The following is a 24,320-nucleotide window of genomic DNA, read 5'->3' on the forward strand; positions in this document are numbered from 1 at the left end:
CGGGGCAGCTTGGGGCCTGGTCACTGCCGGCCGTAGGGGGCGGCCATTTTCCTGAATTGTGGAGCCGTGGGGCCCTCCTGCTGGCGGCGGCGGCGGCGGCTACCACAGCGACTGAGCAGCGGAGGCTGACAGGCGGGCACGGCTTCTACGTCTGGGCTGGGAAGCGGAAGAGGCGCCTGTGGTCGCCGCCGCCGCCGCCCCCGCGGTGAAGGATGTTTTCCTTCTCAACCGTGCAGCCTCAGGTAAGGGGGCTCGCGGTTCGCCGGCTTGGGGCCCCCTCTCCACCGGGCTGCCGTCGGGGGCTCGTTTCGTGTCCGGGTAGAGGCAGCGGGGCTGGGCAGAGGCGCTCGGGAGGCGCGGGGGTTGCGGGCCTCGGGTGGAGGAGCCGAGATCCCGGTTGCCACGTTGTTGGGGCTTTGGAGAGCGTCGACCGGGCGTGAGCGGAGGAGGTGTGGGGGCACCCGTCGAGTGTGGCAGTGGGGAGAGGAGCGGGTGGGGGCTACAGCGGCCGAGGAGTCTTACCTAGGAAGAAAGTACGTGAATGGAGGAGAAAGGAAAGTCCAGTAAAAGCTTGTAAAATCTGAAATGAAGAAATAACCTGGAGATGGCGCGTTTTAGTATCTGTTTTTATAGTAGAAGCAAGGGGGGGGGGCGGTGTTATTACAGCTGAAGTTAAACCGTGCTGTTAGTTGTCACGGGTTGTTGTGAAAACCGCAGATAAATTACATGGAAATTAGAAGAGTTAGAGGGGGGAAAGCCCCTCAATTATTTGTTACATAGAACAAACTGTCTGGATGCAGTTGGCAAGGCACCTTTTATCAGATAGGACTAGTGGGTTTTATGGACTTTGATCTGAAGCAGTGGTTTTATTTGTATGTTTTGTGTTAGGGGGATTAGTACGTGATAGTCTTATTACACAGTGGGATTTGATTGTTCTTTCCAGATGTGGAGAATGTGTTAATTGCTTTTGTTAGTGTAGTGAAATGACAGAACTGAAGGTGATATTTTAAGGACTGTGTCATTCCACCTTTTCATAATGGGAAATGCAGGAGGAAAGCTTGATTAGTGGTTGGGATACTGGCTTTGACTTCTGGAGGCTTTATAGTTTTACCACAAACTCCCAGAGTTTAATTATAACTTTGGACAATTAATTCTGAGGTAGTTTTCATGTCTCACGGCATTGTCTCTCGATCTTCTGTCTATTCAACACAGGGATGGAAGTTCTTTTGGAAGGACATTTATAGGCAGAGGCTTAATCAGGTAGTGCAGTCAGGTATTGTTCCAGCAGCCAGAGTTGCACTCCAGCTCTCTTCCCTGGTGACGTGTAATGAGATGGAGGAATTACTTGTACCATATATTCACAATAGATGTAGTCATGTGCTAGAGGAGGAGCCCTGATACATGGTGTACCTGGGCTTCTGTACTGATTCATGAGGTGGTGTCACTGAACTGACTGAGTGCTGCTGAACTGCAGGATTGACTGTGAATGTTAGTTTGATACTTAGGTATGTTGCTAAAGTGGGATCCCAAGGAAGAAAACATAAAGGAGACTTTTGGAAATAATTTACATAATGCAGGAAAAATATAGATGTTTCAGGTTATAAAAGTATTACTTTATAGATGAAAATAATTGTTGTTTGGAAAATAATACAGGTGTCAGTAGTACTTATGAATGATGATCTCTGAATTAGTAAGATGTTGATAAAGCCTCATGATTTCAATGCTATTCAAAAGCAGGCACTGAGCTTTCTGTTCAAGTTGGTTCAAGGGGAACCAGCTTGATGAGATCTGTTGCTTGGATATCTGTTCAGGGATAATCTAGAATTTACTATGTTATAATATTTCATATTAAAGTCTGAAATTAAGGCCTACCACTAAATACAGTACCTCATTTACCATTCTTTTGCTGTTGTTTAAAGAACATTACTTCTCTTCTGTGGCTGTGTTGTGAAGTCTTATCAGAATGGTGATCTTCATTTTGTCTTGGCAGACACCAAGACAGGCTCAGGATTTTTTTCAGTGAACACTTCTTCCAAAGAAGAGAAAGTTCCTGAATGAGAGTAACTAGAAACAGGTTTTAAACATTTCAAGGGATGGTGTCAACTTGCCGACTTTTCAGTGTAGAAGTTGTTTGGTATTGGCTTTCCTCTCTTTTTCTCCCCCTGTTGATTGTGTTTCCTTTTTTGTGTCTTTTATTGCAATGTGGGGAAAAAACACCTATTTGGAATGTAAGTTAATGAACTGTGATGGGGGCTTGGTGACTACAATGGAAAAACATTGTTTCACAGTTTTATATTTTATTTGCATGAAATGATTAAGTTTGTAATATTTGTCAGAAGACAGTAACAATCCTTATTGTTCTGTCATCTGGCTGCAACAGCACATATCTAACACAGCAAACAAGTGATACATTAAAAAAAAAGAAAAAAAATTGAAAAAAATACTGTGAAGGAAGTATTAAGTGTAGCAGCAATCTTGTTTCCGTGCTGTTTCAGATGAGAACACTCTTGTCTGTTTCTTTATTTTTTGTAAGTAAACATTGTCTTAAGTACAAACTGAGGGCAGTCTTTGCATCTGCTGAGTGTTGGTGATCTGTACCTACTTCTGTATTTGCAAATCTAGAGATTATTTTCTTTAAACCATGCTTATGTTTGAAAATCAGGAAATATAGCTTTTTTTTTTTCCAAGCTTTGTGAACTTCTACTCTGTCATGCATACTTAAACTGTCTTTTTTTCTTCAAATCAGCTTTAAATCTTTCTTGAAATCAATCTTTAAATGAGGTATCAGCTAACACTGTGGTGTTGAAGCTAAGTTCATGCGGTTTATTATGAAGTCCTCAGTTAAAAGGCAGTGTACAAAATATGCAATTATAAGTAAGGGTTTGGAATGGAGAAATGTTTAAATAGTTTAAACAAGCTTAAATCGTTATCTGATTAATTATTCTTTTCCCCCCAGGCTACTGTTCCTCTGAGTCACCTTATCAATGCCTTTCATTCACCAAAAAGCTCCACTACTACTGCCAGCACAGCATCCATACAGCCTGTCCAGAGGGACACCTCCCCAGAGCATGATCCTCAGAAGAGTGAGGTACTAAAAACCTTTGGAAAAAGTGGTGGTTTGCTTTTAACCGAATTAAATCTGAGTATTATCAGTTTAAGTGAATTTAATATTTGACTTGTTTTATAAAATAATGTAACATGACTAAACGAAACAGAATGTTAACACATAGAATGTAACTTTTTGACAACTTCAGTTAGTCGGTGCTTTGGCGGTAAGGATTCTATGAAAATACAGTATTTCATTAATAAGAAAAAAGCTAGTACTTGTCTCGTTAGCAGTTTGCAAATGAGGAGGGGATTTGTTTTCACTTTCAACTTAATGTTTCTTGCTCTAAGTTAACAATAACTTCTCTGTTAATAAACCACTTAACTGTCTTCACTCTGAGTTTTAGCAAAGTTTGTTTCATTATTTTTTGTGAGAAAACTGACTGTAACTTAAAATACGTTGAGGGATTTTTAGAGATTAAATAGCATACTTGCATGTTTTCTTATTTTTCTATTAAAATATCTTTCATTATCATTAGGTATTTTTTGTTCTTCACATTGAAAATCAAAATACAGGAAGTGCAAAGTAGTATCAGATCTTGCTGCTTCTCTTTCAACTCATTTTTACAACAAGTTTTCTAACTTCAGAAGATGTTTGGGAGGAAAAACATGGAGTCTTTTGCTAACTGCAGAACTTTGGAAATTAGCATGGATTGTACTAATCATCCCTGTGTTGTGATTCCATTGGTTTTGTTTTTGTGGATTGGGGGTTTTTTTTGTGATTCTGTATTTGCTTCTGGTGATAACTTGATTTCAGTGGGAGATGTGGATTATTGAATGAAACTAAAAATGTGTTTCATTTATTCGGTTCTGCATTTGTCTTTCTACTCAGCAAGAGAATCTGGTCTCCTTTAAATACAGAGGGTTTTTCATATTTAATGTTTCCTCTGTAATTCATCATAGACCTGTTTGCTTCCTCCTAGCATGACAAAAGTATAAAAATAACAATTAAAGAAGTCTCTCTAAAGTGCTTTTAAAGAAAGTTCTTAAAGCAAGTTGATTAGACTGTAATAAACCTAAGCTTAAATAAAGGTTAAGCTCAAATTTAAAATCGGGAAATACTGACATAGTACATGCAGTTCTAATATTGAATAAAGTTGAACTATTAGAATGGCAAAAATAATTATTTGAGAATGTGAAGCCTCTTTGCTGCGAAGTTTGATCTGTATTTGGAAGTAGTACCCTCTTCTGAAGGGTCACAGAAAACGTTTAAAATTTTTAAATTTTATTTTAAAAAATTATTTTTTAATCTTCTCCCTTCCCTTAGCATTTCAGTAATTTTCCAAGCAATTATTAAACTGAAGTAGGAAGGCTTGATCTCCTCCTTTAAGCCATGTGTAGAAGTCAAATTAAGTTTAAAAATGTATGAGTACTTATTTTGAGTATAAGTGGTCCAGAAGCAATCTACCCTAGCCTTTGAAACAGAATACTTTGTTTACTTAATAAATCCATTTTAAACTATCCACTTTGAATATGGTGGTGTTCTGGATGCATCTAGGAATCTGTTCTAAAAATGCTTCTTTTGATATTTTATTCAAGTATTTTTCATGTATGTCTTTTTATTGGAAATCTAGTTTCAACGTAAAGCTTATATAAAAACAGTTTAGGAAAAACAAAAATACAATCTATAATGTTCTAACAATCAAAAATCAAGTATCTGTGCAAATACATTTAGAATTGAATATTTACATCTTGGTTAAGAAAATGTTACTGCAGAAGCCGTATTGAGAGGCTAATAGATATTTTAAAGGGTCCAAACCAATATGTATTTTTAAAATGTACTCTCCCATAGAAAGATTTTTTCCTATCTGTAAAATACAAGATTAAAATTACTTTTATCAAGGTTACTTCTTTGGTAATTTTAAGTGTAAGTGCCTTACCTCCTTGTTTTTTTTAATAGTTTCTTTGCTTTGTAGGAAATCCCAGATCCTAGTACTTACCCTTTTCCCCATAGAAACTTTTGCCTTCCATTGTGTGTCTGCCTAACTCATGGGTTTTTAAGATTTAACTCTGGGTATAGTTTCTAAATATCCAGTCTTTGTGCTGCTGCTAAATCTGTACTATCTGCAAGAAGACTAGCCAAATAAGAAAGAAGTTGGGAGGATTTTGCTGTTGGCTAACATGGATGAAATGTAATGGGTGGCTATTGCTGTATGTCTTTTCCCCTTGCACTCTCCACTTGCTCTATCATAAAGAGTAGAAAAAGTTGGAAAACTGCATTTTTTTTCTGTGCCTGCTTTAGTTGGGGAGCACGAAGGTGTTGAAAAGGCTGAATTGGGAGGAAAATATGCTTGTCATAAACGTACTGTGACAATGAAATAAATACCAACGTGTGCAAATGGAAAACTTATTCTGCATTGACAGTAACAAATACTCATTCTTTAATCATGTCCTTTCATTCATTTTTCTTCATTGACAAATTTTTTATTTCGGTCTGAACTGTGAAATATAGATGCTGTATTGAGCCAAAAAGTTAACTCAGTTACTCTTAATTTTTTTTTCCTAAGGTAATCTTAAGTAAATTTTGAATGTTTATTTCTGTTTTGCAGTCTGTATTTAATTTAAGAGATCTGGGATTGTCTGATTTGAAAGCTAACCAGTTCAAAGAATTGGTGAACAGGTTGCTTCCTGGCTACTGTGCAGAAAACAAAGTCTCTTCACAGTGGCATACATCGTACATCTCTGCTGAGTCCTTCTTTGAAAATAAGCATGGTATGTTTCAGAGTAAAGTGCTTATAAGAATTGATAAGTTAGATTACAAAGGTGAACACAGTTATTCTTTAGTTTAATCTGTTGTGCTGTAGATAACTCAGTTTAAAAAATTCTTTAATAAAAAGAGTATTAATGTACTTTTTATTGTATATTGGTTGTCTCTAGAGTAGTGCTTTTGAATCTTGGGAATTTTAGAAAATTCAACCCAGATTTTGGAATTGTTTCTTCAAATTCTAATTTGAATTTGGCTGCTATTAAACTTGTCTGAACTCAGCTGTACTACAAGTGCATTGTCTCTTGCTGCGAATTTTTTCACCGGTTTGTTTCACTAAATAGAAGAAATTAGATTTTGCTAATCTACTAATGTAACACAGTTATGAACATCTCTGGTTTACATTAAGTTATTCCTTTTTTGCTTGAAGCAACCATTACAGGAGGACATTAATTAGAAAGGAATTCAGGGTGGCAAACTGTTAACAGTCCATGCAGAGTATTTCATTGCTGAAGTAAACCAGGAGTGGTTCTTTACAATTAAAGATGTTTTGTTGGGTTTAGACAAAAATACAGGAAGCAAGGCCAGTGTAGATGCTCAAGAATGTGTTAGAAAAAGAAGCACACAGCTGACATTTGAGATACTGTCTATATAGTATTGCAGGTGGGAGAAAGAGCATAAGAGTAATATGTCAGGGCTACTATTAGAGAAGTAGTATTAAATTGCATTGTGATGTGAAATATAAAGAAATTAACCCAGAGGCAGTTTCCTGAATGTGAAGAAAGAAGTTGCAAATGCTTCAGAGCTTTGATAGATTAATATGCAATGTCACCAGACTGGTTGTTTCATTCACAGTTGAAAAGGCAAGGTTATAGGTGGAAAACTGCCACAGGCAAGGGAGGTGCTAAATCTTCAAGAACATACTTTTGCTGTAGGTGACACTGCATGCTATGGATGACTGTTACTATTGATACATGTATGTTGTGCATATACTTGTGCATAAAGTGAGGAGAATATTTTTTTTAAAACTAATGTGTTCATAATTATGTTGTATTAGATTAGCCAATATGCAGTATTATAGAAGACTGCGGAATATACAGCACTATAGAATTAATAGCTAATCTTTTTTCTCCTTCCCATAGTTCCTCAGTATTTCAGCTGTTAGCTTGTAAGCTGTTATTATAATCATGTAACTTCAAAAAATTTACTAGGAACTTTCAGGTTCTTTTCTGCTGTCCTAGATATATCTAGCTGATGTAATAACTTTCTCAGATTATGTAAAAAAAAGAAACCCCACCCTTTTTGTATTATATTAGCTTCTGAATTACTGTGGAGGAGAGCATATGTAGGCTTGGCCTCTCTTCCCCCCCCCCCCCCAGGTCTCTGATGTTTCTTAAATAAGTCTTACCTGCTAAATGAAGATGAGTTTTTTGAGCTTTTATAACTAAACAACAGATAAATGACAGTCCTCTTGTCTTGCAGTCTATAGCATGCTTGAAATAGTATCTGCTAATAACTTTTTCACTGTGATGCTTTTATTTATTTATTTATTGTTTCTGTATTGCATGAGGACTGTACAATTAAGTAGACTTAGTATAGGTTAAAATGTTTTCATATGTTATACATAGTCTGTTTTAAAATGCCCATGACCAATCTATTCTTTAAAGCCTTTCAAACTGAATGATTGGTTGAATGCTGGTCCTTCAGCTTCATGAAAGTCTTTGGATTCCTGTCTAGTCTACATATCTTTATTCAGGTCAGTACAGATGTGCAGAGTTTTCCCTCCCAGATGCAGCTTCAAGTTCAAGGTTCTGGGTACGAATATTATTTGGAAGTTCTAATTAGAAACAATTCTGGTATGTTGCAAAGTGCCTGACATAGGTTAGTGCAAAGAAGTTAACTATCTATGTACTGGTAATGGTTAATTTGTTTAATTACAAGTGCCTGAAGGACTGTAGCAAAATGGAATTAATATTTAAGAAAGTAAAAACAACTTATGTGAGAAGTAATGTTTAGTTGCCATTTAATATAGGGTGTATTTACACTTTGCTGTATCTTTTTACAGGTTTCGTGGACGTTTTCAGTGCTTTGCGCTCATCTTGTTTATACAGACAGCATCCTAATCCCCTCCGAAATTTCTGTTCAGATGTTCGGTGTTGGCCAGGTATAAAACAATAAACTACAGTGGTTTTAGTCTCTATAGTATCTTTTTATTCTGGGAAAGTATTCTTACTTTTGTCTTAGAGGTGTCACTCAGGAAATACCGGTAAACTTCCAGGAGGAACTTTATGTTGATATTAACACTTTAAATCATGAAGGCTTTTTTGCATTTAAGTAGTGTGTTTCCAGAATTGTTAGTAAACATGGTGTAATTATAGTATCTTGTTCAAAGATGTGGATTGTATTCTTAAAAGATGATAGATGAACTGACTACTTTTGAATTAATAAATATGTTGAATCTAGTATTCATCCAGATGAACTTTCTAAGGTATTTGGTGACTGGTTTAAACTACTCCTGGATGTATAATGGGTAACAATAGGGCTGCATTAGTGAGAACATCATCAGGAGCTCAGGGAGTTCAAGTGTTTTCCTCTGTTCAGTTCTTCTGATCCTACATCTGGATACTGTGTCTGGTTTTGCGTCCCATGCTGACAAAATGGAGGTAGCCTAGTGATGGGCCACAAGGAAGGGTGCAGATGTTTCAGCATGTACAGGGGAAGCTGAAGGACCTGAGGTTTTAAAGTTAGCAGAAGAGAAGGCAAGGAGTGATCTAATTGCTATTGGAGCCATATGAGTTACCCCTTTCTTGTACACCTCAAAGAAGAGGCAACAATTACAAGTAAAAGCAAAGGGAATTCCTGTTGAAGAATTTTCACAGTGAGAATGGCTAAGTTCTGCAACAGATTGTCTGAAGAGGTTGTGTTATCTCAATCCTTGGATATTTTCAAAACTGAGCTGGACGAGGTCCAGAGTTACCTGATTCGATGTTGATTTAACTAGATCATCTCCAGAAGTTCCTTTTGTCTGGTGCTATTCTGTAACAGAAGGCTTAGTTAAAGCTATATAGTTGATGGGTATTGGTGATTATTTTAAAACATAGTAGTGAAAGAAGATAAATAGTATTGGCTTGTGTGAATTATGTGATAAAATCTCCATTGCAAGATTTCCAATGTGATAGAAGATGACATATAGTGCTATGAGCTCACTGTGTTTAAATGGTCTCATTTCTTTTGTCCGTTTCTAAGTTAACAGTACACCTAAGCCATTCCAGATCTCTTCTGGGCACCTTATCAGCTGAGCTTTTAGACAAAACTTAGAGCAGGAACCTCAATTCCCATCCTTCTGTATTAGCTTCTGAATGTTTCATGTTTGTCAGCCTGCCTGGATTTAATTCAGCTGTCACTTCTGTTCCCTGAGCTGAAATGGTGATAGGGTTGGCCAGTTATCCATAATGCACAGCACGAACTCCTGATTATTTTAACAGAAAAATTTATGGCAAGAATATATTATGAAACAGTAAGTAGTTAGCTTGCAAGTTCAGATCACAAACATGGTTCATGATCACATGATCCATTCACAGTACTAAAATCTATTGGTTTATTCATCCAGTTTATTACTAGTAGATCCAGAATTGTCTTTCATACAGTTTTCTGGTTTTTACTTTGTCGTGGTTTAACCGCAGCCAGCAACTAAGCACTACGCAGCTGCTCACCCCCCCCCCCCCCCCCCCCCCGCCCAGTGGGATGGGGGAGAAAATCGGGAAAAGAAGTAAAACTCGTGGGTTGAGATAAGAACAGTTTTAATAGAACAGAAAAGAAGAAACGATAATGATAACACTAATAAAATGACAACAGCAATAATAAAAGGATTGGAATGTACAAATGATGCGCAGTGCAATTGCTCACCACCTGCCGATCAACACCCAGTTAATCCCCGAGTGGTGATTCCCTGCCCCCACTCGCCCCAGTTTCTATACTAGATGTGACGTCACATGGTATGGAATACACTGTTGGCCAGTTTGGGTCAGCTGTCCTGGCTCTATCCTGTGCCAACTTCTTGTGCCCCCCCCAGCTTTCTCACTGGCTGTGCATGAGAAGCTGAAAAATCCTTGACTTTAGACTAAACACTACTTAGCAACAACTGAAAACATCAGTGTTATCAACATTCTTGGCATACTGAACTCAAAACACAGCACTGTACCAGCTACTAGGAAAACAGTTAACTCTATCCCAGCTGAAACCAGGACAACTTTTTTGGTCAGGCATCTTAAACAGATTGCTGTTAGCAATTCTCTTCAGTTTCTACTGTGGATATGTTGGGAACGTTATATTCAGTTCAGTCACAATAGTTGTTTTCATATAATAGTTTCTGAAAGTTGTTAGGCCTTTTTTTTTTTGTAGTGGTAGTAATGGATTGTTTTTAACTTTTTTATTTTTTATTACTACTTTAAGTTTACATACAATCACGGAACTTTAAGACTTTGAGATCAAGAGCAAGACGTCTGCAGTCAACATCTGAACAATTCACAGAAACAAAAAATTCACTTTCTTCCCTTTTGAAGGTAAATACGGGTAACATTATGAAGTTGTTTTGGGCTTATTCAGACTATCTCTTTCTCTTGAATGAATCTTTACGATTTACCAAGGGTGTTTTGTTTCACTAGCGTGAAAATAATTCTTAATTCTAAAACTTGACCTAATGATAACATAGTGTTTTTCTTACTAATACACAGATTTGCTTCTTCTATCTCAATGTAAAGATCATTTGAATTTTTTAGGAGAGTAGTTTCAGAGTAAAATGGTTCTGAACTCTAGAAATAAAACTTCATGTTTTGTTTGCGTGGCTTTGTTAAAAACAGCTTGGAGTCAAATGAAGTATTTGTTTAAACAGAAATACAGCTAGTTTAACATAGAAGAATGTGTATTTTTTCAAGCAGTTCAGCATGTGATTGATGTTTTAAGAATAGATTGACTTGTGGCTAGTATATTTTTAAGATATAAAAAATTTAAAATTGGTATTTTTATGGGTTACAAACTCACTTACATACTTAATTCAGCAGATAACTATCCAGGCTTGGGGTAGCAAAGCACTTAACAAAACCAAGTTAACCTAGGTACTGTTTGCTTCTAATTGGTTGTACAGAAGTCAGGCTAATTAAAGCATTTGATCTTATTGTGTGTGTAAATTAGCTTTGAACTCTCCCCTTCTAAGCATATGTGGTTTATTTCATCTGTGGACTAGGTATACAGTGGATGAAGATAAACCAGAGCTAGCTCCATGCAGTGCTATTCTTAAATTTGGCAGGGCATATGAGATGCATTTGATCAAGCTCAATCAAAACTATACTTAAAAGATATTTTGCATTTGGGAATAATTTAAGTTGATTTCAAGATGCAAAATGCTTAAGCTAATACCTCCCACTGAATCCAGTGTACAAAGCTAGCTGTGTACAAATCTGCCTTAGGCTGTGTTTTCTGTTTGGAACTGGGATCCAGGAGGGCTCTGAACCTGACCTGTTCAGCAAAAATCAGGGTGCCCCTGCTGGAGCTGTTGTGGTTCCACACTCAAGCTACTGCCCCATGTCGCCTGACTAACCCCATAGCATCTAAATTATATGCCTCCCCCACCGCCTCACCTCCCCATGCTGGCCAGGTAGTAAGTTAACTATGTATCACAACTTAGTGTATACTAACACTGCTGTGGAAAATATTTTAGGGCTTTATCCTGAGAAAGCGAAGAATTGATGTTGAAAACTTAGATACGCTAATGAAAACAAAAAACATCCCAGAGGCACACCAGGATGCTTTTAAAACTGGTTTTGCAGAAGGCTTTTTGAAAGCACAAGTATTCCTGCAAAAAACACTTGGTAAGTTGTTTTAGTTCACATATCTTGTCTTTGCTTTCAGAAAGTAGTTTATTTCAGCCTGTACTAAAACTTGTTTTGTTTTCTTTTACAGATTCCTTAAGAAGATCACGTTTGCTTTCTTTCTTTCTCTTCGTTCTTTGTTTTTATCTTGCTATATATTCATCATTTTTACCTGGCAAAGGTTCCTTTTCTGATGCTGGTTAGTTAACTTTTTTCTCTGCACTGTTTCACTTGTGTTGTTTCTTCAAGCAGATTTAGCACAAATTAAATTGTTATCACCTGGGTCTCAAGAACGTTAGGGTATGTGCAGAAACACTGAGGGAGAACTTCTGGCTTTGTATATGTGCTTTTGGATGCAGGGTTTTCTGTACTACAAATGACTGAAAAGCTCTTGCATCACTGAATTAATTGCAGATATTTTAAAGATTTTTTTTTTTTTTTTAAATATTATTCTTGCTGGACACTTGTAAATGGAAACTTGCCCTTTTAAAAGGGCAGGTGTAAAGTTAGTGGCTTAATGGTATGCATTCAAGTGATTCAAGCGCAAAGTTCAGTCTTGGAATGAAATGACTTCATGTGTAAATTTGTTGTTTATCATCTGCTGTTTGCTATTAGTACGCTTTCGAACATCGAGTATCTTTGATGCAGCAGTTGATCCAATCCAGTTGAAAAATGTTACCTTCGAACATGTAAAAGGGGTAAGTTCAAAATTAAAGTGTGTGGGGGTTCTTGCTTAATTAATCATTGTGAGCCTGAAGAATGTCTTACTCTGTTCAAGAAACTTCGTTGTATGAACTGAAGCCTTATATATATTGACTGCTCCAAGATAAAGGAGAGTTTTAACCACAATTGTTCTGTTTTATATCTTTGTGGCATTTAATGCGTTATAAAAGGTGCACTCTTGACTTGTTGAATCGCATTTTTAAAGGCTAGAATAGCAAAAGGCAGGCCATAAGTATCCATGTTAATTTATTTTTTGCAGAAATTGACCAATACAAGAAGATGGTAATGCCATTTAATCGTTTCTGTCTTAGATATTCGAAAGAGATGGTACTGATACTAGGACAGGAGATACAGAGATTCCCAGAAAGTAGTGGGCATGTCACTGCTGATGAGATAGCTTTATTTTTTTCAACTGTTCTTTGGCTGTCAGTGGCAAAATGAGGACCTCCCCCTCTCCTTCCCCTTGGACAAATAGATACAATTAATCTCTTTTTAAATAATTAGACTAGTATCTTGATGTAGAATTTTTGATTCTGTATTTATCTTGTTGGTCAGATCTGGTCTTTAACTGTTTGGTTATTCCTTCAGTACTATAAACTTTAGTATTTACTGATTCCTGTGAACAATTCTAGGATATAGGTTGAATTAAACTAATGGACACTCAGTATCCACAGAAATTCTGTACACTTTTTTTATCTTTTCTTTCTGTTGTATATTTTTGGTCAATACACAATTAGAGACTTAGTCTCTAACACAAAACCCACCTACAAAAAAAGATGCAGTATTTTATAAATGCTTAGTTATATTTTGTGGCATGTTTTTAATGTGTAGGTTGAAGAAGCTAAACAGGAATTGCAAGAAGTTGTGGAATTCTTGAAAAATCCGCATAAATTTACTGTACTAGGAGGTAAACTTCCAAAAGGTAAGAATCATTGCTCAGCAGAAGTGAAAATCATATGTAGCCATGGCTATCTTTGTAGCTTCAGTTCTATAGTGAATGACTAATTTATAGCCTAGCTTCTGAATACTTTTTCCTTCAGTTAGGGAATCAAAAAAGCATATAACCAAAATGGGCCTAAATACTGCTGTTGTATTGGAAAAATAGTGAAATAATGTAAGGCATAGGTAGTGGATTTCCTTGTTTGTTTAAAATATTTGAGGAACAAATGAGTCTTCAAGGAGAGTTGTGAAATCTTCTGTACTAAAGGGTACTCTTAAATGAGGTACTTAAGAGTTGGGGTGACGGTAGTTAAGTTGCATGCTTCCTGTCTTACCTTCGGTTCCCCATGTGTAAAAATTGGTCATTGCTGCCTATCCCCACAGAGCATTTGAGGTATCTGAGATATTCAGATAGAAGAAGCAAAGGTGCCTGGATACATCTTACATTTTGTAGAAATTCAATAATAGCATTAGGGGTAATAAGCTATGACAGTGCAAAGCAGTGGACTGTAGATTCCAGGCAGAAAGCCTTTCAAAAATCAAACCTCTGTTTATAATTGTTAGCAGCCTTATTTAGAGGGTTAAGAATCAATATTTCTTTGAAGTCCCAAGAAACCTTTTAGAGATGATGTACTGAACTACAAAAACTCTTTTGCTTTGTCACTGAATGTAACATAGTATTAAAAAATTACTTACTGATAAAATTATGTATAATTGGTGTTAATGCCTTTTTGAGTAGTACTTTATGTAGCTCAGAGGCTTTGAGGTCTGTCTTCCCCTTCCCTCCACTGCTCCTTTAACTGTCTCTATAAGGATATCTTTTTTTTAAAGTTAATAGCTTCCTATCACCAATTCTTTTAATTCTGTTATACCTTTTCTCATCCAAGAAAGATGCGTAAGTTTAGTCTTGAGAACGTACCCAAGATAATGCAAAAATGTCCAAAAAAGAACCTGTATTATGCAAATGAATATGTTGGGGTTAGACAAAACTTACTGTACCTTCTTTAGTTATTAAACTAATATATAGTAGTTCTTTATCTTGAAAGGCAGGGGGGTTTATGTAACTGAACTCTTAAAAGGCCTTTATTTCTTCCTTGTGGCTTTCAGCACCTTTAGTGCTTCCTAGCTGCTTTATAGACAGTTCAGAAACAAATGTTTTCATTTAAAAGGATGATTAAGCTTAATCATAGTAGAAGGTCAAATGAATCTGAAATATGTAAACCTGGTAAGTCTCTATCCTGTTAGTGCTCTACACTGTTTAAAGACAATTACTTGGAATCATTTAATTAAAAAAAAAAAAGTTCCACTTTCAGAAACGGCTAGGAAAATGTCAGTTTGAGGAAGACACTGTTAGGGATTCAGCTGCTCAACTCAACAGTGATTTCGCAGAATACTTCAGGCTTCTGTAGAAACAGATAGTCTTGCAAGTCTTTGTTGTTTAAATACATATTAGAGTGTATCTAGATCTGTTATAGAAGCTTCTTCAGACTGCAAGTAAGGAACAGTATCTGAAATGGGATGTTAACAGCTTTTTGACGCAAAGTGTAAATTATTTCTTCTAATGCATGGAAGAAATGGTACCTGTGTAATATGTGGGCTTAGTGTTTTTGTTGTTTGGGTTTTTTGTTTGTCTTTATAGGTATTCTGTTAGTTGGACCACCTGGTACTGGTAAAACTCTTCTTGCACGGGCTGTAGCGGGTGAAGCTGATGTTCCATTTTATTATGCATCTGGATCAGAGTTTGATGAGATGTTTGTTGGTGTAGGAGCTAGTCGCATCCGAAGCCTATTCAGTAAGTTAAATACTTGTGGTTTTGAAATCTTTTTACGTGCGAGATTAAGTATTCAGTGTTGTTTACAAGGTTTGATTAGGTACAGTTCTGGTTACTGGAAAGTAGTAGTGTATGAGGCTAATAAATAAAACTTTTAACTGTGTAGGTAAATCTCATAATTCTGTGAGCATCAATTAACTGTAGAATCCTGCTAGTTATCAGATGAAATTATAGCAAAAGTTATAACTGATGTTTACAACATTCCCAGCGAGAAGTAATTTAATTAGAAATGTCATGTCCTATAAACTAAATGGAGTATTTAAAATTGTAATTTACTTAGTCATATGTAAATTATTGTAAATTTGAAATTGTAAATTTAGGATAAAAAATAGCATTAACTTTCTCAATTATTTCCCTCATATTTTCGTAATTTTTTTAAAATCTGAATTAGAGCTTTACAGCATCACAGTGTAGCACTAAGAGATTTCCTTTCTCACCCCCATCAACAGGCCCAGGGCATTATAATGAAACTTTTAAAATTAGTGTTTAGATTGATAACTTTCACAGAAGAGGCTTTCTATTTTAAGTATGCAAATAAGTATTATCAGGAGAGGAGGGAATTCCACTTCTCTCTTAAATGGAAGATTGATAGTGTCAGGCATATACAACGTAGAAAGTAGTTTGCATTTGTAGGAGAAACGTGACTTGCTTCACGTGGAAGGGATGCAAAATGTAACACATGTTGTACCTTAAAATGTGCTTTTCTTTCTGTTGACTACAGAAGTTTAGATGACTGACTTGTACATTAATATCAATGTTACAGGTATGTCTAGCTGGGTGAGATGAGTTGCATCCTGGTATGCATGTACCTGTTGATGGTCTTAAAGTTTATTATTGCGTTTTTATTTTCTGTTTTCAATACCTGTAAACTTGAGGGTGAGGTCTTCACTGTTAAATAACAAGCAGGTTCTATTAAAATAAGTTAACATTTAGACCTGTCACATTTCATATTATTTTTATTTAATAAGTGAATGTTGTCTGCCCAAGCCTATAAAATAAAATGTTGTAGGGAGTTGATACAAAATACAACAAATTTCTTAATCTATTTTGTTAGTAATTTCTTGTAGCATGATAAGTGGAGATGAAGAAACTTGCTTCTCTTTTTGTATTGCTTCATTTCAGATATATATTTCGGTTTTTTTAGGCTAAAATCAAGACAGTTCTGGTGATGTCTCATAGAACACTTTATAATCCAAGAGTAATAGAAATAGTAGAATCCGAAATTACATAATACACTGTCTGTTCCTTTGTGTGGTTGAAGTGCCTTGCTATTTTTGTTTTGTCAGGGGAAGCAAAAGCAAATGCACCATGCGTTATATTTATTGATGAGTTGGACTCTGTTGGTGGCAAGAGAATTGAATCTCCAATGCATCCCTATTCAAGACAGACCATTAATCAACTTCTTGCTGAAATGGATGGGTAAATATATGGATTCTGAGGGCACAGAAAGTGCTTGACTGACTGGTATTTTGAATATTTGGGTGAATTTTTCTTCCTTTACAGCTTTGATGTTTTTCGTTATTTTTTGCAATGCTTTTAAGGGTACAAATTTCAGATGCTTTTATGACCACTTTTTAGTACTGCCAACAGTAGCATTAATGGCCTTACTGTAAAGAATGTAGAAGCTTCTGAGTTGTAGTAGCACAATAGCTGCAATTATTTTAAATAATTTCTCAAGTTTTTTAGGCTGGCTGTGTATCTAAAGGAGAAGTTCAAGTGTGAAATCAGGGCATGTTTTTAACCAGTTGCTGGGTTAAATGTGGTCATTTGTGGATAACGTTATGGTTTGATAGCTTGTTTTTGACTAGCTAGTTGAGGTAGTCTGAAATAAGAAATAGAAGTAGTTATTGACAAAAAAAGGTGTAAATTCTGTCTCCTCCCCCCCCAAAAAAACAATTTCACCCCTTTTTTTTTTTTTTTTCCATCCAGCTTTAAACCTAATGAAGGTGTTGTTATTATTGGTGCAACAAACTTCCCTGAAGCGTTAGATAAGTGAGTATATTGTATTGATCATTTTTACAGAGCATGTATTAAAAAACAAAGAAACAACAAAAAACCCCACCCTGCAACAACAATGAAGTTGCTTGTGATAATCTTCAAGTATTACAGCGTTATAGCTGGGGTTTTTCCCCCTCTCAAAAAGAATATGTATGGACCAATTATGGCATTTAAAAGGTTGTTGAGTGAAATACGGACAAATAATTAACGTGCTTCTAAGCATCTAAAATTTCTAGAAGTTTTTCTGCTTAAATTGACCAGTTGCATTCCTTGTTCGCAATGCAAATTTTCAAATGCAAAAAAACCTTTAAAAAGGGTTGGTAATAAACATCGTTCATCTGTCTTTTTACAGACAGATAAGAAAATGTATTCTTTGCATCTGTACACCAGACATAGTTTATGTAGTTGTCTTTAGAAATATCAGATGGATTTTTGTTCCTTGTATATGTTAGTAACAGTTTACTGCAGCATTTTAAGTTGATGTATTAAATTGTCTTTTCCCTTAGTGCTTTAATACGTCCTGGTCGCTTTGATATGCAAGTTACTGTTCCCAAGCCTGATGTAAGAGGTCGTACAGAAATTCTGAAGTGGTACCTTAATAAAATAAAGTATGACCCATGTAAGTAAATACTTTACTGTAATACCTCTTTATGTAGCAGTTTTTATCCTGGATCAGCCCACTCATGTATTAGTCCTTTATGCCATCAGCGATTGTGGCTTTACCGTGTGTCTCAGTAAAGAACACAAAAAATTGTCTAGTATGTAGTGTTTCGACAGTTTTCTGAGGCAGTGTTTCTTTCTAGTCCCCAACAGTTCATAGTGTCTTAAGAATTCGTGTTCACTTCTTCTAAAGCTGAAAAGTTTTTGTTTGATGCATTATTTCTAGTAGAACATGATTCTTGGTTGTAATTCAGTAATTTCTTGATGTTTCTTCATTTTACAAGCTTTTTCAGGAGCAACATGGACCCTAATGACAAGTTTGTTTTTCCCCACAGCTGTTGATCCAGAAATAATTGCACGAGGCACAGTAGGATTTTCTGGAGCAGAGCTTGAGAATCTTGTAAATCAAGCTGCCTTAAAGGCAGCTGTTGATGGAAAAGATATGGTAACCATGAAAGAACTAGAATTCTCTAAGGACAAAATTCTAATGGGTACGATTTTATACAAAAGACATACATATATGTTGCAGTACACAGGGGTTTTCTTGTGTGATTAAGACTTTTATAGAGAAAGAGAGAAGTTTTTATGCTGTTGGGTTTTGGTTTATTGTTTTTTTGGGTGGGTTTTGTTTGTTTGGTTTGGTTTTTTAGAATAAATAAGTCTCCTGTTAGTTAATTCTGAATAGAACCTTTGGAGACTGGAGAGTATTATGTAAAATCTAGTATGGAATACATTCTTTAAGACTTGATACTTTTTATCAAAAACGCTGCATGTTGTACTTCAGCCTAGAGGAAGACACAGGCTTGATATCTTACCCTTCCCTTACTTATTCCTAAAGGAAAGGACAGAATGAACAACCAGAAACTTGGAACTTCTGTTTAACTTGTCATGTGATAACACAAAACTTAAACACCTGAGACATACACACTAAAAATCTGGTCTGTTCATATAGGAGAGAAGAAGTGGAATTTTCTCAGATACTCAGACTGCATTTTAAATCTATTCCATTAAAAGCAACCTGTCTGTAGAGTATATTGAGGTCCATTTTAGGCATTAAAATCCTATGTGTAAACATTTTGCACTTAATGAATGTGTGTTAATTTTGTTTGCATGCTGTTCCTCAGCAACTTTATGCTCTGTTTGAGTGTACGTAATGTGTGGATCGTGGTGGTCAGCTGTACAAAAAGTTTATTTAATGTTCCTCTGTTTAAGGACCTGAACGTAGAAGTGTAGAAATTGATGAGAAAAACAAAACCATCACTGCTTACCATGAATCTGGACATGCTATCATTGCATATTATACTAAGGATGCAATGCCGATCAACAAGGCTACAATCATGACACGAGGAACAACACTTGGACATGTGAGTATTTCTAGAACTTTATGTTGGGTTAGTGTTGTTGAGGACTTTGCCAACAATGCTATTTGTTTTAATTACATTAATGCATATTGTAGTGTGTGAAATATTCATGAGCAATCTCTTGGAAAACTCGCTGGTCATCTTTTCTGTGTGATAGAAAGCTTTCTTCCTTCAATTTGAAATAAAATAGCATACGCTAATATAATAGTTCACATATACAAGGAAAGAAATATAAGTATGTTTGATTCTGCTGCAGTTAAAATAGCACCCAGCAGTGAAAATTTGAAGAATGTCTAAAGGACTGGAAAATGGAAGCATTTCTCAACTGTACTTTTAACACAAACATCCTTTATCAAGATGTTCTTTGTCAAATGTGACTTTTTCTAAAACTAATCAGTTACCTACCTTGTTTCTAGCATAGATATCCTGAAGTTTTTCTATTCTGCCTTTAGCTGCCAAGCATTTGAACAGAAAAATATTTCTACTATGTCTGTTTCTGTTGAGCTTTATCCAAATTAATGTGTTCAGTTAAAGAAAATCATTGGCCTGAATCCTCTGGGCAAGTTGACTTGTGCTTAGTACAAGTGTAGGGAATAAGGATAAATGGATAGACTAGATTGTTCTGTTTCTTCTGGTGGTAGGTTTAAGTTGCTTAATTTTGTGGTGCTCATGGCCCGTAGGAGGCTATTTCACCTGGTAGACTAAGTACCTCCAAGCAAATCTGATGAGTGTGTAGACTAGGAGGAGGCCCAGAGTATTTACATTGTTGCATAAAAGCCTTTATATCTGCTTTGGATATAAACAAGAATATTATTTAGATTATTTCAGTATTTCTTTTGTTTATTGTTACCTGACCACAGTTCTGTATCTTACAGGTATCTTTGCTCCCAGAAAACGACAGATGGAGTGAAACTAGATCCCAGTTGCTTGCACAGATGGATGTCTGTATGGGAGGAAGAGTAGCAGAAGAACTCATATTTGGAAGTGATCACATCACAACAGGTCAGCTGATTGGTAGTTAAAAGAATTTTTGATCAAAGCTTGTGCACTGGCATGTTTAACTTGGTTTCAATAACATAATTTAAATCTGTTTGCTATCTAGGTGCTTCCAGTGATTTTGACAACGCTACTAAAATTGCAAAACTGATGGTGACTAGGTTTGGAATGAGTGAAAAGGTAGTATCATCAATCCTTAAATATTTATATGGTACAAAGAAATGTTCTGTTCTGTAACTAAATGCCTATTTGGCTGTCAGTGATCACGGAGACTAAGTAGTTCTGGCAAAAAAGAAAGTAAGCCTTATGACTGGCCCTACTATAGAGGACTCAACTAGAAAACACGTATATTTGACAGTTTAAAAACTAACTTGCAAGATCTTCACCTCAAAATTACCTTGGAAGTTACTAATGTCTGCAGAAAATGTTTATAATAAAACCAAGGATTTTGGAATTGAGGATAATCTTGGGTTTTAAGAGGGGGGGTGGATGACAATGTTGAGTTTTCTAGATTTCTGAAGAAACTTCTTTCGTCATCTTTATTACCCATCAAGTGTTAGTAGTCTAGGGATTTTGTTTTGTTTTTTTAATTAAGAAAATGCTTAATCAGGATCTATACTGTGACCTGTTGAAATAGGACTTTGCAGTGACTACATAGTTGATGAATATGCTTCTTGTTTTGCTTCTGTTGCAAGCACTTTGGCAAGCATTTGATTAATGATTTTATTTGTCGGCACACAGAGGTAATAGGTGATGAATTTCTTAGTGTTTTATGTGTACTGCAACAATGACAAGATTTTTTGTTGTTGTTGTTGTTTAGCTTGGTGTTATGACCTATACCGATACAGGGAAAGTTAGCCCTGAAACTCAGTCTGCAATTGAACAGGAAGTAAGAACACTTCTACGGGTAAGATTCTCTCCCCCTCCACTCTGATACATTTATTTTGAGATGAGTTGAGCATCAGCATACTTGATTATTCAGTTTGCTGATGTACACTGGTGAAAATACACAGGTGGATGGAAGTATTCCCAAGTATTTAATGTAGCTGCAACTTTGAATCTCTGCATATCAAAACTTTTTGGTGATTGTCATGCACAAGTAGTGAGAAACACGTTGGTAGTGTTGGGTTCTTTAATGTATTCTTTAACACTTCCTTTTACATTTTGCCAGGATTTGTATTTTGCCTATTCAATTCATAGGAGAAAAAGTATGGCTATAAATTTTTTTAGAACAGATGTGAATGTTTTGTGTTACTCCAATATTTTGTAACTTGCAGCTAAATAATTTTGTCCAGAATCACACGAATGGCCATACCAGATCAGAGAGTTGCCTTTTCAAGTATCCTTTTCCTCACAGTGATCAGTATCTGATGCTTAGGGAAATTTGTAATACTTGATAATCACAGAACTTCCAGATCACTGTTCTGGTAATCTGAATTAGTTTGGTACAGGCAGGAGAATTATTTATATCATAACACTTAAACAATTAACATATTTTGAACTGACTTGGTCATGTAAGAACTGTCTATGTAGAACTAAAAGTTGAAGCTGGTAATGCTGGCAGCGTGCGCCTACTTGCGGCAACTGGTAACTTCTTGGGTAGCTTTCAGCTTTCTAAAAGTCCATAATACTTTGAGAGTTTTATAAGCTTTTAAAAAGCTTACGTGAGGAACATTCCTTGAATGCTGTAACACTGCTCATAATGTAAAATCAAATATATTTAATTTAATCAGCAAATTTCTAAATCTAGTAAGTCTTTTCTAAGTCATATGTAAAAATACTAAGGTTTGTCTCAGGATTTTATTTTATTTTTAATCCTACTTCTGCAAAATGCAAAGGTGGCATAAAGGGTAGTTTTTCTTTGGGTTTTTTGTTTTTTGTTTTTGGGTTTTTTTGTTGTTTGTTTTTGGTTTTGTTTTATTAATTATGCCAGCTAGATTTTAAATCTTCATGAGAAAGGAGCTGTGCTAGCTATTAAATGTAAGGCACAACTTTAAATGTTTTGGGTTTTTTTTCAAGCTGTATTTACCTGGGAACAATTTTTAAAGTGGCATCTCGCTGGTTTTTTTGTTCTAAAGTCTTAAAATCTCCTTCCACCTTTTTTTAATACTAGGACTCATATGAGCGAGCAAAGAACATCCTGAAGACTCATGCAAAAGAACACAAGAATTTAGCAGAAGCTTTATTGAAATATGAGACTTTGGATGCCAAAGAAATACAAATTGTTCTAGAGGGAAAAAAACTAGAAGTAAGATGATAACTTCTGGGATACAGTAACTGGTAATTTGAAGAATGTACATCTAGCAATGCAGTAGTCTTATGCAGCATAGCCTTTTTTTCCCTTCCTGATGTGTGTATGGCATTAGTGACACTTTAATATTATTCTGTCTCTTGTGAGCTTCTGTTACTCATCTATTTGTTGTGTCTCATCAGAGTAAGACACACAAAATAAAGCAAGTTCCTCATCCTCTGCTCCCTATACTCTTCCCACAAGAAGTTATTCAGAAGGATAAATCTCAGGGTTGAAGTCAGCATTTTGGTTCAGTCAAATGTGTTGAAGCTGAGAAGAAAAACATACAGATATACTGGTGTGTTTTGGCATAGCTTCCTGGGTCGTGCCGCTACATGTGCGTTTGAAGTGATAACCCCACAATATGTGCTATGGAATGTTTTATGGATAGTGACAGATTTGCAAAACCATAGTATGTAGTCTAATGCTCATGCTCTGTTTGAGGCTAGAGATCACTTTTAAAGAAGACTTCTTTAGAAATGTAACAAAACATCTCTAAGAATGAAGCGGCTAGACAGTGCATCTCTATTAAAGTGAGTTGTGGGAGCTCCATGTTAGACAAAAACATTAGCGATTGTGTTTTCAGTGCTCGTGGGGTTAAAATACACACATGTATGGCTGGGAGAGAAATTTTAGTGCAAAAGTAACAGGCTAAACATGTCTAAGCCTCTTTGGACCATGTTTTGGGCAGAACTGTGGCAGGGATAAGAGAAATACCTGTAACCTCTGATGTGCTGCTGACAAGATTCTTAGAATTTTTATTACTGCAGTAGATGGATAACAGTGCTTTGACAGTGCTTTTACACTGCTGGAGATTCTACAGAACTAGTTTCTACTAATACTGTGTATGGGCGTTTGATAATCCAACAAATAATCTCTTCAAAGAGGGCAATATTGCTCGCTAAAGAGTAGTTCAGAAAATGTTTGAAGCACGTGTTGTTTCAAATAACATTCCCAGTTCTGTTCTACAGTAGAAGTAGGGAAATAAAAGCTTTTTTTTCGACCCTTACAGAAACGTCTGGAAATTCTAAGATAAGAAGTTTTTGAAAAAAAGAAAAGCAGTTTCCACTCAAGTGGAAGTAATTGCTAGCTATTATATGCCAGTATTCTTTTGATCTCATGGAACTGGTTTTTAGGAATAACACATCTTGATCATAATCTTTCTGCACAATTAATTGTAGACTCTTGGGACTATAAACTTCTTTTGCAGAGAGGGCCTTTATTAGCATATTAATGTTGAAAGTTACCATACTTGGACATTAAAATAGTTGGGCTGGTGCCAATAAATGTGAATGGAAATTGGTAGCTACACTTAAAACTAGAAGTAACATGGTATTTTAGAATTTTCTGAGTGTAATGCTTGATTATAACCTAGTTTTTTAGTAAGAGCACATGCATTTTTTTTCTTTCAAAATCAGGGTAATTTTCTGTTTGCCTATTTTTGTCAGCTTACTATAGTGACATCCCAGTGCAGTGTGGGAGAACTGCCAAATGTTATAAAACAGTATACCAAATGTCTAGGCTGACTAGTTACAGTTGTACATGCATTCTAGGAATATGCCAACAGAAACATAAATATACTGCATATTTGGCATCTGTTTTTGGAGTAATAAAGGTTAATTTTAATTATGCATATTGGTTTTCTTTTTATTCACTGTAAATTGCTATAAAATGTAATAACAAGTTCCCTATTATGTAAATTGAGGTGTATAAAACATTTAAACTTGTAAATAAATTTAAGAATGATGGCAAAATTGCACTCTGTAATTAGATTCTTAGGGAATGTTCTCCCTAGAAATTTAGACCTTTTTCTCAATCACTGCTTCAGTAGTTGGACTTGAATGGG

At 35.9% G+C, this 24,320-nt stretch overlaps 1 protein-coding gene across 1 annotated transcript; it reads left to right on the top strand.

Annotated features, from left to right (window-relative positions):
• On the top strand, positions 1-24,107 carry YME1L1 (YME1 like 1 ATPase). Its single transcript, XM_069777656.1, has 19 exons — positions 1-242; positions 2,957-3,088; positions 5,655-5,817; positions 7,875-7,973; positions 10,262-10,371; positions 11,526-11,676; positions 11,768-11,875; positions 12,292-12,374; positions 13,231-13,321; positions 14,978-15,130; positions 16,456-16,588; positions 17,099-17,161; positions 17,674-17,786; positions 18,163-18,318; positions 19,040-19,191; positions 20,064-20,190; positions 20,291-20,364; positions 21,005-21,091; positions 22,298-24,107. The coding sequence occupies exons 1-19, from the start codon at positions 213-215 to the stop codon at positions 22,439-22,441; spliced, it is 2,169 nt and encodes a 722-aa protein (XP_069633757.1). The 5' UTR covers positions 1-212; the 3' UTR covers positions 22,442-24,107.
• The last annotated feature ends 213 nt before the right edge of the window (positions 24,108-24,320 follow it).

This window comes from Haliaeetus albicilla, chromosome 2 (genome assembly GCF_947461875.1).
Source record: "Haliaeetus albicilla chromosome 2, bHalAlb1.1, whole genome shotgun sequence".
In the NCBI taxonomy this organism is placed as follows: Eukaryota; Metazoa; Chordata; class Aves; order Accipitriformes; family Accipitridae; genus Haliaeetus; species Haliaeetus albicilla.

Coding starts and splice junctions, on each gene's coding strand:
- YME1L1 (XM_069777656.1), top strand. CDS start 213: ATGTTTTCCTTCTCAACCGTGCAGCCTCAG. Junction 7,974..10,261: donor AGATGTTCGGTGTTGGCCAG/GTATAAAACAAT, acceptor TACTACTTTAAG/TTTACATACAATCACGGAAC. Junction 20,365..21,004: donor GGTTTGGAATGAGTGAAAAG/GTAGTATCATCA, acceptor GTTGTTGTTTAG/CTTGGTGTTATGACCTATAC.